This window comes from Bremia lactucae, linkage group LG9, assembly GCF_004359215.1.
Source record: "Bremia lactucae strain SF5 linkage group LG9, whole genome shotgun sequence".
Taxonomy (NCBI): Eukaryota; Oomycota; class Peronosporomycetes; order Peronosporales; family Peronosporaceae; genus Bremia; species Bremia lactucae.
The window spans coordinates 1,087,760-1,102,617 of record NC_090618.1 but is presented as its reverse complement, the minus strand read 5'-3'; the positions used below and the strand labels follow the sequence as shown (position 1 = coordinate 1,102,617).

The following is a 14,858-nucleotide window of genomic DNA, read 5'->3' as shown; positions in this document are numbered from 1 at the left end:
AAATTTACCTGTAATATTTGCAATACTCCACTAAGTCGACGAATTGTCCAAGTAGCCATTTACCCTTCACATACCTCCACCCACGACAAAAATACGTCGTTGCCAAAATGCCACTTGCGATCTTTGGCATCGCAGGCCTGATGATACAGACGCTTTGATTGCAACAATTTATTGCGCTGCTCTTTTCGAGTAAAGTAGAGACCCACGATCATCACGGAGATGAGGTAGATGACACATAGTGACAAATCGAGCAGTCCAAGCTCCACGACGAGGCCCATGACGACTATACCTTTTGAGATGAATAGAGTTTTGTTGTCACGTTTATAGACTTTTGCAGGCACGAGTTTAGATTTTGTTGCCATACGTCCACATACGAACACCATGATCAAACACGTCGCATGCTTTTTCGGCGTACCCGAAATTGTTGTTATAATACAATCTCGTAATATTATTCATTCTTAAAATGAGCACGCAACAATTATTGTAAGTATTGTACGAAGATTTTAACCCATCTGATTACTTGTCATAGCTTCTAAGAACAAAAAAGTGGCTCCTAGCATAAATAGTGGCAATCTGCAACAATAATAAATGCTCTTCCCAACTTTGATGCTTTAATTTCTTATAGACAACCGAGTATTTTGTTAAATCTATTGTGCACTGTGCAGCAAAATTACACCAAAGGTTGAAGGCGCTCCTTCGAATGTGATCCTCTGGAATCGCTTCAAACGTCGTAAACGTCAAGACATCTGGCGTAACTAGGAGTATTACACGTAATTAATCGGAATCATGCGAGGTCGCTCGGTACAGGCAGCGCATGGATACTCTAGCCGAACGTCCTCGGCTTTGCGCTTTCTCAAGTGCTCTTGATCTTCCTCGTCTCTCTCTTCCTTGGGCTCCCAGCGTACCATTGACCGACGACGCGAGCCTAAGATGTTTGTTTCCCGTGCGTGGCGCTTGATGATGCCATCCGGATCCCAGCATCTGAAGCAAGCGAGTGCGCTGGTCAGGCGTAAAGCGGTGGACGCCCTCGACGCCCTCGGCCATCTCGCCCACTTGCGTTGTCCACGTAATCTCCGCGACTTGGGCAGACGGGCCCCTTTGTTGGACACGGCACTGCCGCCTAAGCCAATGCCAAACTCGTGCACTGTGATGGTCGCCCACCTCACGCTTTTCTTAGGCTTTGCGAAGGTTTTAGATTGAATAGCATTGTAATTCTGGCGGTCGCTATGCCTTTGTGTTTTCTGAGCAATAGCGACGCGATCGGTGGATGTCGATGCACTACGTCCATTCGATGCGTCACGGGGTACTGTTGTATACGACGATACTGCTGTCGTGTGCGTGAGATTGCTATCTTGTCTCGTAGTCTACCATGGATTACATGTTTTCAGGCAGGTCTCCTAAAACCTCGGCTGACGTCGTGGGCTATCCACTGCCGCCCGTGGGCTATGCTTAAAGCATGTTAGTAGCTTCTTTGAGTCGCTCCCGACGCTTTAGGGCTCCACCTAAGCACTTGTACCCAGCCATTGCTTATGCAACAGCTGTGAAAGAGATCGTGCATGTACTTACGTAGCTCGACAGTTATCGGTGCAACTGTTTATTATTTGATACCATAGGTTTCCCGACACGCGAAACATTCGTCAAGAATATAAAATCTGGAAGCATTAGGCGTCAGTATACAATCTAATTAATGCTCTCTCGATTACTTTCATTTCGCAAAAGCAGGAATTATATTTTTAACAAGAACCATGAAATACCTTCTTTGTTTTTTAACGTCCGAGTCGACACAGCGCGAAAAAACGAAAATGTGGCAAGAAAAGCTAAAAAAATGTATTTCGAAGGAAAGTCGTGTTATTTCGAAGGCCAAGAAGTCTCAATCTACTACATTTAAAGTCCAACAACAGCCGTTCGTGTTGCAGGACCGCGCTTTATTTTAAATAATAACAAGTGCCAATGAAGTGGCTTAAATAGCTTCAGCCTCCAGAAGACTGCGATGAAAAAAATCCATTTTATCGTTCAGGTCAACATCATCCCAAAAGTCTGGGAAATCATATGATTCTTCGACCCAACCATTTTTCACTGCCAAGATGCGTGCCATGCTTGCCTGAATGTATAAACATCGATTAAATGGTCGCTCGAGGCCAATAAATGCCAAAGCGGTTCCATCCACGTCACCAAATGTTGTGTTTACATCAAACTCGCATGGTTCTTGCGTCAACGATATGCTCTCATGGAGCTCTTTTATCTGTATCTCATCAAACACTTTCTCGTTTTTACTGTTTTCGATAACCATATCAATAAGACGCGTGTTCCTGATATTTGGGTCAAAAAGCTTCAAACGGAAGGCGCCAGTATTATCACGAACAAAGCTGATATGGAAATGGTCGTACGCATACTTTAACGGCTTGAAAAGTAACATACCATTCTTCACGTCATCAATATCCGATATCTTCAGAAACCTATCCGCCAGATCTTCGTTGCTGCGCCGAAACAAATGTGACGCAATCACGAGGGACTTTGGAAACGCGACGTCGAGAAGCATACATTGAACCCAGGTTCTCTTCCGCTGATAGCATTTATAATACTTGCACAGGTTGTGCTTAAAGTAGTTATTCCCAATTGTCTTCGTCGTTGGCGCCGCCGTAAGAATACGTGGGACCAATTTTTGAGCAAATTCCATCACTAGGTCGTTTTCTTGCTCCGGAACGACGACTAGCACATGAATCTGGCAATCTGAGGGACGGTCCATTCCAATCAGCACATCCTCCACCAGATCATATCCCCGTAGCTTTTTGTCTTGACTCGTGAGCGCTTCGACAAGAGCAGTCGTCTCGCCATCCATCAGCTTCTCCATGTCTTCTGAGCGAGAAGAAAACCACTTGTTGTCCGCTGTCTTCGCCAGGAAAAGCTGCAGCTTATTGGCGTCAACCTTATCCAGCTCGTTCTTGTTCTCCTCCTTGATCTTATCCTTCAATTCGTCCACCAGCTTGTTGGTATCGATGTCTACGGAGAACGCGTCTCCAGCAACGCCAACGATGACACACAGAAGAGTAACCATCTTTTGTTTTCGCGGCAGATTCTGGAATGAGGGATAATGGAAAGAGCTGAAGAGGTACGGATAGATTCTGACCAACGATATAATGGCTAGTAATCTAGAACGTGATTGACTTAATTTATGCAAGGTATAAGCCACAAGTTTTGACAGATTTGACCAAGATCTTTTATTGATCCTAATAATAGTCCAATCATATCCAGGCAGCCCAATCGAGATAACACGACTTTCCTTCAAAATACAAATTTCTAGCTTTTATTATTATAAATCGGAAATAGTATCTTCATGTTGTTTATGCATATCGCAGCTGTCTCCGTACATCTGCAAAAAGGCAGGGTGCTACATTTTTGTGGTACAGTCCATTTGTATCATTACCGGTTTCTTACTCTACTATCGAACTATACCGAAGTTCAAACTCATGAAACTTGGGCCTACAGCAAATCTTAAAGCGAGCGGCTCAAGAACTAGCTTTTAAATTATAAGCGAGGGGCTCAAGAACTAGCTTTTCGTTCATAATTGCAATACTTTTCCGACACACAATATTCTTAGCCTCTTCCTGCACAATAAGTCCTCTTCTCTCCTTAAGCGCTATTACCCCGTTCTTTCCGAGGTAGCTTGCTCTTTACATGTAATTGACTGAAATCATTTGATGTCGCGAAACGAGCGAAGGAGCACAAGCGTGGCGAGGCGATTCGGCCTTGCACCGCTGCTCTCGTTGCTGTCTCTTGGCCTCTTTGTTTGCATCAATGACCTCCAAAAGTGTCTGCTTGCGCGAAGAATTGATAATATTAGTTTCTCTCACAAACCGGAGAATCATGCCTTCGCTCACGCCTGAGCTTTCCAGCAACTGCACGCGCTCTTTTGACGTAAAGCGGTGCACGCCTTCGACGCATTCAGCCATCTCCCCGACTTTCGTGGTCTACGTGAACTCGAGTTTTTCGCTTAGACCAATGGAGGGACCGCCCTTGTCAGGCACGGAGCTTCTTCCTAATCCAATTCCGAATTCATGAATCGTGATCGTAGACCAGCGAAGGATCTTTTTCGTTTTCCTCATTGAAACGTGCTCGTCAAGGACTAACGGACTTCTTCGGCGCTTCCTACACCGTTCAGATAAAGCCAAGGAGATGCGCTTAGGAGCTTTCGAGTTCCTTTCAAACTACTCGTTGAGAGTGCTTTCCTTCTTGTCTATTACTGTAAATGCATTGCTTTGTATCATGCCTGTAAAGAGGCAAATGCGCGTTGCGAGGTGAGGTCTGTTCTGTTCAGTTCGCTTTCGAGCTCGGTGACTGTTGGAATGATTTTTTAAGGCAGCGGACGAGACCCGTCTATGCACACGCCTTTGAGGTTTCGTCCGCCCTTTGCAGTACACCGAAACGATTGTGAAGTATAAAGGGCTTTTAAGGACACTGGGTTGAGCAAGCTTGCTTGGCTTGCTACGTAGTTTAAGTNAACATGCAACGTCTTGGCAACAGACTTGCCAAGAAGCCCATAAATGTCCCAATTACAGAGCGCATATTATTAGACCAAGCCTAAACGGAAAATACGGCACCTTCCACGCGACTTGCGGAATACTAGCGTTTGTAAGTGGACGAGAGTGTGTGTCACAGCTGCCCAATTTTAAGTCATCTTCAAGCGTCGTCCACACTATGTGCTAATCACATGGTTTTACAGCAAAGTATATCATGCGACCTCAGCTTAGCGTACGTGCCATTTTGTTTCTCAATAATTTCCTGTCATTTTCTTCCTTTAGTTCCAGAGTTCTGCCCATCCAGCTCAACGACGAGCGCTGAAACGATCAATGTGAAGTCGTGCTTGTTGCGGTTAAAAGGAGACAAGGACGAACAGTATCGTAATCACTGCAAATAGACAACAATGAGGGGTTTACCTATTGCTCAGCACCGCGCGTGTGCAGCAGCGTCACACACTCTTTGTTAACCTGTACCAATTCGTTCCCGTGTCCATCGATGTTCGGACACTATACGGCAACTTAAAGAATCGCATGACTCTAATTACTAGTGCTGTGGCAAAGTGTTGCTACCTTTATACGATGAGAAGGTTATAACAACTCATATCGTATCCTCCTGAGCGCTTTCGGTCTCACACATGAGAACTCGGCGATTGGAACCTATTTAAAACCAATTGTGCCGTTATCTACGTGATTGCCACATTTCTGAAGTTGCTTTAATATGTTGACATTTTAAGAAGAGTCTAACAGCGAGGTATCTAGATCTTCCGTCTTGATATACCCACTGGGTAATTTTTGAGCTTCACATACCACTTGTAGTATATAAGAGGTAGTGTGATAGACAAGATAGCCACAAGAAGTAGCTCTGTAGCCACGCTTTGATACAAAACTGACAGCAGATACGTACAGTGCCAGCTGCGCGACGAGAATGAGTCCCGTACATGCCAAATCCGTCGAATTCTCCGCGTCAACTTCTGCAAGGACGTCTGGTGTCAAGCAAATGTGCTTGATGTCATACAAAGCCCCTGGAGGTCGCGCAAATCGATAGAATCGGCGTAGTATTTTTTCCGGTGTACGTCGGGTTAAGAGGCACGCAATGAGAGACGTGACTCCCGAGATAGATGCAGTAATGGCAAACGCATGCAGTTCTTCTAGTCGTGGCGCGGCGCTGTACTCGAGTAAGGATCCAAAAAGTACCCATGATTATCACGTGTTTAAAACAAAGTCAACATTCGTACTTACAAGAATACGGCGAGAGCAGCAACGTACCCCGCTGTAACCCCTAGGAGACAGCTAAATGGCATTAAAACGACCCCAGTACCAGGAGAAGAAAAATGGCCAAATGTAGCCACCTGCCAGGGCAATGGTCATAAAGCCCCAGATCCGATTGATTGTACGACAAAGAGAGCCCTGCGAGCATGACTACAAGAGACGAGATACGAGCATGCCACAGCAATTGTCTCTTTGAAGCCTGTGGATGAAGAAGCGCTTGATAGATGTCTACAGTCCAGTACGACGACGCACTATTGATGGTCGTGTCAAACGTTGTGAGTGCGGCGCACAGGAGTGAAGCCAAGACGAAACCTTTGTAGCCATTATAAAGCACCTTGCTGATCACAATGGGTACCACTCGCTCTGGATCAATGGCTACACCAACGTGGTCAATCGAGTATTGTTTACCGAGTATAGCAATGCCAGCACTAAAGGCCCACCGTAGACTTAACAAGAACATGGCGACAAATGTCTGGGACCGTACTTCTCGCTCGGATTTAGTCGCCAGGACCGATTGTAACCCCGATCCTCCAGGGCCCGCAGCTGATCGCATGATTTGAAAAAACGAGTACGACGCGATAATGTAGCCAAATGAATTGTACATGGAGTATGAAGCTTCTTCTGGGACATTGAGAGACCATGGCGGTACAGCGGAGACCCAAGCAATACGTGTCGTGTTCATTTCAACAAATTGACGCTCGTTTTGCATCGATGCAACGGGCAAAAAGACGGAAAACGTCTCTGGAAGGTGGACCAGGAATCCGGATATTGCGACCATTGTAAAGGAGGTGAAGATAAAAAGACTTTGATATACATCCGTGTATACGACCGTGGTATATCCGGATGCAATGGTGTATAGCATGGCAACAACCATCAACAAAGCAGCCGCCTAAAAATCAGATGGCAAATTTCCCCACTCGGGCAATTTCACAAATTCCGTGAAAAATTTACCTGTAATATTTGCAATACTCCACAAGTCGACGAATTGTCCAAGTAGCCATTTACCCTTCACATACCTCCACCCACGACAAAAATACGTCGTTGCCAAAATGCCACTTGCGATCTTTGGCATCGCAGGCCTGATGATACAGACGCTTTGATTGCAACAATTTATTGCGCTGCTCTTTTCGAGTAAAGTAGAGACCCACGATCATCACGGAGATGAGGTAGATGACACATAGTGACAAATCGAGCAGTCCAAGCTCCACGACGAGGCCCATGACGACTATACCTTTTGAGATGAATAGAGTTTTGTTGTCACGTTTATAGACTTTTGCAGGCACGAGTTTAGATTTTGTTGCCATACGTCCACATACGAACACCATGATCAAACACGTCGCATGCTTTTTCGGCGTACCCGAAATTGTTGTTATAATACAATCTCGTAATATTATTCATTCTTAAAATGAGCACGCAACAATTATTGTAAGTATTGTACGAAGATTTTAACCCATCTGATTACTTGTCATAGCTTCTAAGTCAAAAAAGTGGCTCCTAGCATAAATAGTGGCAATCTGCAACAATAATAAATGCTCTTCCCAACTTTGATGCTTTAATTTCTTATAGACAACCGAGTATTTTGTTAAATCTATTGTGCACTGTGCAGCAAAATTACACCAAAGGTTGAAGGCGCTCCTTCGAATGTGATCCTCTGGAATCGCTTCAAACGTCGTAAACGTCAAGACATCTGGCGTAACTAGGAGTATTACACGTAATTAATCGGAATCATGCGAGGTCGCTCGGTACAGGCAGCGCATGGATACTCTAGCCGAACGTCCTCGGCTTTGCGCTTTCTCAAGTGCTCTTGATCTTCCTCGTCTCTCTCTTCCTTGGGCTCCCAGCGTACCATTGACCGACGACGCGAGCCTAAGATGTTTGTTTCCCGTGCGTGGCGCTTGATGATGCCATCCGGATCCCAGCATCTGAAGCAAGCGAGTGCGCTGGTCAGGCGTAAAGCGGTGGACGCCCTCGACGCCCTCGGCCATCTCGCCCACTTGCGTTGTCCACGTAATCTCCGCGACTTGGGCAGACGGGCCCCTTTGTTGGACACGGCACTGCCGCCTAAGCCAATGCCAAACTCGTGCACTGTGATGGTCGCCCACCTCACGCTTTTCTTAGGCTTTGCGAAGGTTTTAGATTGAATAGCATTGTAATTCTGGCGGTCGCTATGCCTTTGTGTTTTCTGAGCAATAGCGACGCGATCGGTGGATGTCGATGCACTACGTCCATTCGATGCGTCACGGGGTACTGTTGTATACGACGATACTGCTGTCGTGTGCGTGAGATTGCTATCTTGTCTCGTAGTCTACCATGGATTACATGTTTTCAGGCAGGTCTCCTAAAACCTCGGCTGACGTCGTGGGCTATCCACTGCCGCCCGTGGGCTATGCTTAAAGCATGTTAGTAGCTTCTTTGAGTCGCTCCCGACGCTTTAGGGCTGCACCTAAGCACTTGTACCCAGCCATTGCTTATGCAACAGCTGTGAAAGAGATCGTGCATGTAGTTACGTAGCTCGACAGTTATCGGTGCAACTGTTGATTATTTAATACCATAGGTTTCCCGACACGCGAAACATTCGTCAAGAATATAAAATCTGGAAGCATTAGGCGTCAGTATACAATCTAATTAATGCTCTCTCGATTACTTTCATTTTGTTACGCAAAAGCAGGAATTATATTTTTAACAAGAACCATGAAATACCTTCTTTGTTTTTTAACGTCCGAGTCGACACAGCGCGAAAAAACGAAAATGTGGCAAGAAAAGCTAAAAAAAATTATTTCGAAGGAAAGTCGTGTTATTTCGAAGGCCAAGAAGTCTCAATCTACTACATTTAAAGTCCAACAACAGCCGTTCGTGTTGCAGGACCGCGCTTTATTTTAAATAATAACAAGTGCCAATGAAGTGGCTTAAATAGCTTCAGCCTCCAGAAGACTGCGATGAAAAAAATCCATTTTATCGTTCAGGTCAACATCATCCCAAAAGTCTGGGAAATCATATGATTCTTCGACCCAACCATTTTTCACTGCCAAGATGCGTGCCATGCTTGCCTGAATGTATAAACATCGATTAAATGGTCGCTCGAGGCCAATAAATGCCAAAGCGGTTCCATCCACGTCACCAAATGTTGTGTTTACATCAAACACGCATGGTTCTTGCGTCAACGATATGCTCTCATGGAGCTCTGTTATCTGTATCTCATCAAACACTTTCTCGTTTTTACTGTTTTCGATAACCATATCAATAAGACGCGTGTTCCGGATATTTGGGTCAAAAAGCTTTAAACGGAAGGCGCCAGTATTATCACGAACAAAGCTGATATGGAAATGGTCGTACGCATACTTTAATGGCTTGAAAAGCAACATACCATTCTTCACGTCATCAATATCCGATATCTTCAGAAACCTATCCGCCAGATCTTCGTTGCTGCGCCGAAACAAATGTGACGCAATCACGAGGGACTTTGGAAACGCGACGTCGAGAAGCATACATCGAACCCAGGTTCTCTTCCGCTGATAGCATTTATAATACTTGCACAGGTTGTGCTTAAAGTAGTTACTCCCAATTGTCTTCGTCGTTGGCGCCGCCGTAAGAATACGTGGGACCAATTTTTGAGCAACTTCCATCACTAGGTCGTTTTCTTGCTCCGGAACGACGACTAGCACATGAATCTGGCAATCTGAGGGACGTTCCATTCCAATCAGCACATCCTCAACCAGATCAAATCCCTGTAGCTTTTTGTCTTGACTCGTGAGCGCTTCGACAAGAGCAGTCGTCTCGCCATCCATCAGCTTCTCCATGTCTTCTGAGCGAGAAGAAAACCACTTGTTGTCCGCTGTCTTCGCCAGGAAAAGCTGCAGATCTTTGGCGTCAACCTTATCCAGCTTGTTCTTTTTCTTCTCCTTGATCTTGTCCTTCAAGTGGCCTACAAACTTACTGTCATCGATGTTTACGGAGAACGCGTCTCCAGTCACGCCAACGATGACACACAGAAGAGTTACCATCTCTCCTTTTCGCGGCAGATTCTGGAATGAGGGATAATGGGAAGAGCTGAAGAGGTACGGATAGATTCTGACCAACGATATAATGGCTAAGTAATCTACAACGTGATTGACTTAATTTTTGCAAGGTATAAGCCACAATTTTGGCAGATGACCAAGATCTTATATTGATCCTAATAATAGTCCAATCATAACGAAGTCAGCGTCAACAACATACTGATCCAGGAAGCCCAATCCGTTGTTAGACTACAGCAAGTCCTCTCACTGGTTCAGCACCTTCTGTGGTCAAGTCATTCACTTGATTTCCAGCCAGCAAATTCAGCGCTCGAATTACAAAAGTTTGCATTCCATCGTCTTTGCTGTAAACTCACCCGCTTCTCGGGCAAGCTCGCAAACTTTGTTCGCTAACGAAAAGAGCTCGGTCGATAGCGGATGCAAAGAAGACGTCAGGATCGCGACAGTGGCGGCAACAAGTCCAACCAGAGGTGCAAACACATCCAGATAGTAAATAATCCCTCCTAATTACTGATTTACCTTACCAACACACGCTCACGCGTACCAGAGGTGCAAACACATCCAGATAGTAAATAATCCCTTCTAATTACTAATTTTCCTTACCAACACACGCTCACGCGTCGTGAATTAACGTTGTCAGTTAATTTTTATGGCAACCGGTTGAATTGCTGCATCCGACGTGGACGAATCAACGTGAAATGCTGGCTTCTCTGTAATTAATAAAAGCGCATAGAGCACAGCGTGACGTGCCTCTGCTCTCACACGCTTGTCATTAACATTCGAAGGAGCGCCTTCAGCCTTTGGTGTAATTTAGCTGCACAGTGCACAATAAATTTAACGTAATACTCGGTTGTCTATAAGAAATTAAAGCATCGAAGTTGGAAAGAGCATTTATTATTGTTGCAGATTGCCGCTATTTATGCCGATAGGAGCTTCGTAATTGCAAGAGAGAGTCGAGGACGCTGTGGTACCCCCTTTAGGAGCTCGTGTGTCCACCATGCGATGGCATCGGCACGTTGCTATCGAGACAAGCGAAAGCGGATAATTTCGCCAGCTTGTAGCGCTACCATGGTTTTACCCGATGTGGGCCACTCGAAAATCTTGCAGAAGCTTTCGTTCGTGTCTATCACATCTGTCGTCTTCCTCGTGAAGCGCGTCCATAAACCTTTAAAAGACAGTCATTGTAGGTTTAGATAGTGCGATGAGTGATTTCTTCGTGCTTGCTGCATGCTGAAACGTTTGTCTTCACCCAAAGAGTCACAATACGGTCGTGGTCTATACACATATACATGTGCTGACATGGTATACGTCCACTTACAAACACCATGACTAAACACGTCGCATGCTTTTTCGGCGTACCCCCAAAATACGGTTCTAATAAAACAATCTCGTAAGATTATTCATTCTTTAAACGAGCACGCAACAATTATTGTAAGTACTGTACGAAGATTTTGACCCGTGACTATCGATGATCTGATTACTTGTCATAGCTTCGAAAAACAAAAAAGCGACAATCTAAACTCGTACCAGCCAAATTCTATATTAGTGACAACAAAACTCCATTCATCTCAAAAGGTATAGTCGTCATGGGCCTCGTCGTGGAGCTTGGACTGCTCGATTTGTCACTATGTGTCATCTACCTCATCTCCGTGATGATCGTGGGTCTCTACTTTACTCGAAAAGAGCAGCGCAATAAATTGTTGCAATCAAAGCGTCTGTATCATCAGGCCTGCGATGCCAAAGATCGCAACGAGACCAATAATGTTTTTAGAGGTCTACTATCTCGGTGGACGAAATATACCTTGGTACGCTCTGGCCGTGGCCGACGTGAGCTCGTACATTGATATCTCAGGCACTATGATCAACACGGCGCTCGTGTATGCACTCGAGGTTAAGGGCATGTCTATTGAAATTCGCGGCGGGCTCTGCCTCTTTCTAGCCTTTCCATTCGCGTACACGTGGAAGCTCTCGCGTAGGTGTCCAGTGTAACGGGGTGTATCGTTACATGAAATTAACACTTAAAGGTTTTTATTTTAATACATTATCTAAAAGGTAGATAATATTTGGAGGATATTACTCTATTTAGTAATGTTCCGAATTCTTATCCATAAATAGGTATAGACCCTTATATCTATATATTCCGCAGACTAATCAGCTGTAGAAATAAACAAAAGAGAGATACAGATAAGAATGCAATTGCATGTTTAGTTTTAAATCATAATTAAGTTAGCATTTACAAGATAGATAGAAGAGCAAGTTATTATATTAGTACAGTTTTCATTTAACCCTCTTTAAGCTAGTTGCCTTAAAAAGAAGTCTTTCTCTGCACGTACTAGTGTTGGTGAAATAACGTAATGCACCACTCGCAACTGAAGCAGTGCGAAGTGAACTTGTACTGAAGCAGTACAAGTCGTAGTGCCCCGTCACACCTGGTAGCTTTATAGTCCGTCCAAGGACCACATTTCCCACATTTAACATGGACAGTTAGATGGTAGTGGGAATACGCATCACGTTTCCCCTGAAAGATACTTCTTTCCAAGTGATATAGAAAGGAGTGCGGTTGAACGAATGAGTTCATCCGTAGGAAACGATGCAATCTTGGCAATGCTGTCCAATTTGGACAGAGATGCCCTCCATTCAGCCATCGCCAAGTTCATACAACATGAACTTGACGAGATGAAGGAGCAGGTAGTCTTGCTGAATCCGCAAGGCTCTCAACAGGCAGAACTGTTCAGGTTACAACAGGTACAGACACCTGTACCTAAGATGACGCAAACGCATCGTCCCGAAACCTTATCGATTGATATCTCTAAGTATAAGGGAGTTGTAGAAGACTCCCTCTTGAGATGGTTTGTCGAGTTAATGGATGCCATAAGGGCACGTCCCATCGTCGAGTCGCATTCGCTCAATCAAATTTGGCAGGTCGTGCCAAAACTTGGGCATTGGGCCTTAGGTTGCGCGACCCATATGTCTTTGGGTCGCTAGAGGCTTATAAAGCCCGGCGCAAACAGACGTTTGAACCGCCTAGGGCTGAGTTCAGAGCTCGTTCAGAGCTTCTGAAACTCAAGCAAGGCAAGCGTGATGTTCACGCATATGCCCAGCACATACGATTTTTAGCGAGTTGTATAACAAAAAACCCAGTTCATGAACACACGTTAATTACGGTGTTCATGCAAGGTGTTACGGATGGTCCCGTAAAGACCCACCTGTTCCGCTTGGAGCTGGATACGCTTGAAGAAGCAATGTCCGTTGCGGAACACGAGGACTTTAGCTTGAGACATGCTCAAGCAAGTTCGTCATCATATCGTCCTCCAAGACGAAACGAGTTAGGAGGTCCAGAACCCATGGACCTTTCTTACGTCAAAAGCAAGAGACCTCCTTTTTCGAGGAATAAGCGATCGCAGAAATGCCATCGCTGTCAAGAATTAGGACACTACGCTCATGAGTAGAGTGCCCCACGCCCAGCACCGAAAGGTACTGAACGTAATTTTGGACCGAATGCTAAAAAAGCAACGGTCGCGAGTCCGACGTTGTTGCGAAATCGCAACAGCGAGGCGGACCGCCAAAAAATGGACGGGGTCAGTAGGGGCGCAACGCTCTACTGATTCAGCAACCTTAAGAGAATTTGAAAATCTCTTGACTAAAGTTGCTCCAGACACACAATCATTAGGTGTCTCCGCACCTGGTGTTGAGGTATCCCTCATCACCTTGAAGTTAAAACTGACAAATGATTTTTCACTTAGAGCTCTAGTGGACTGCGGAGCGTCGATAGCTTTATTCGTCGCCAGTCATTAGAGGGTCGTAGGCTCAAATATGTTGAGCGCGACATCTCTCCAACGAGGATGACGGTGCGTCTAGCGACAAGCGCATCGATAACAGTAATGAAAAGCGTAGTGAAATTTCACTACACGTTTGAAGATTTAGAGTATGATGATGATTTCATCGTACTGGATTTGAATGACATATTTGATGTCATTCTAGTTTTACCTTGGCTTAGAAAATACGAGCCAAGGATCGGCTGGCAGCATCGATCCAAAAAGATGCCTGCCACTTGTTCATCAGATGGCCATCTGATGAACGTCTTGGAGCGTTCACAAGCGTGTAGATGAACTACGAGTGAGTGCGATGGCTTCACTTGTGGTACGGTCGTTAGTACAACTTTACAAGATCACAGTGTGATTACTAATCACACTGTGGAGTCAGCTGCCGGCGCCTGTGCTAATGCACAGGCATCGCCGAAGGTCCACCACTCGAAGAAGTCGAGTGGATTGAGAAATGAATGTACGCATGGTGGGCGACATTCAAGGAGTATACCGGCTCCCTCAAAGGGACAACACGATTATTTAGGTCGAGTAGAGAGTCGACCGTAGAGGACCCGACTGTGATAGCGCAATCACACTCGGAAGACGTTGAGGGAAAAGGTCCCCACGTACTTGAGGAGAAATCTCCTCAAATAGTTTAAGTTACTAGACTTCTAAATCCCGAGGGATTATTCTCTTGGTAGCCTGTAAATAATTTCCAGGAAGAACCGAGACATTAAATGTCTTGGTTAATAACGGTTCAAGAGAAGGTGCTTCTTCTCATGATCTGTGTGGGCCTCCGAAGTTAACTTCGGAGATAACTCAAATACCAACCCTAGAACCTAAGCGGTTCTTGAGAGATCTGCATGGTAGTAAAATCAAGCAGATCTGCGTACTCGTCACAGAGGACGATTACGTAACCGACATACGATCAGCGGTAATTTTTCAGAGAACGAACGGGTTCTCAGCAGCTCATCGATGGACGAAAGTGTCCTCGATGTGAAGACTCGGATTGAAAGATACAGTACTCAATCTTGGGAGTCACTCAAGGGAAATCCTCTATACGAGGATTTAATAGAATTCAGGGATGTATTCCCTGAAGCAGTTCCATGCGAGTTGCCTAAGGATAAAGGCACTCGACATGAGATCGAGCTCAAACCGGGCTCGAAGTACTGTGTCATGAAGCAGTGGCCACTGCCTCGTGAACAAGTACTTGCGATCGATAAATTCTTTACCGATCGAGTAAAAGCGGGCCATGT

General features: G+C 45.2%; 2 protein-coding genes across 2 annotated transcripts; both read right to left on the bottom strand.

The window, feature by feature from the left end:
* Positions 1-764: 764 nt before the first annotated feature.
* CCR75_008781 (uncharacterized protein) lies at positions 765-7,635 on the bottom strand (the record flags this gene model as incomplete). The annotated part of the gene is made up of 2 exons (XM_067966830.1): positions 765-893; positions 7,498-7,635. The coding sequence occupies 2 exons, from the start codon at positions 7,633-7,635 to the stop codon at positions 765-767; spliced, it is 267 nt and encodes an 88-aa protein (XP_067814210.1).
* Positions 7,636-8,692: 1,057 nt separating this feature from the next.
* CCR75_008780 (uncharacterized protein) lies at positions 8,693-9,787 on the bottom strand (the record flags this gene model as incomplete). The annotated part of the gene is made up of 1 exon (XM_067966829.1): positions 8,693-9,787. One exon carries the CDS (start codon positions 9,785-9,787, stop codon positions 8,693-8,695), a length of 1,095 nt encoding a protein of 364 aa, XP_067814257.1.
* Between the last annotated feature and the right edge of the window lie 5,071 nt (positions 9,788-14,858).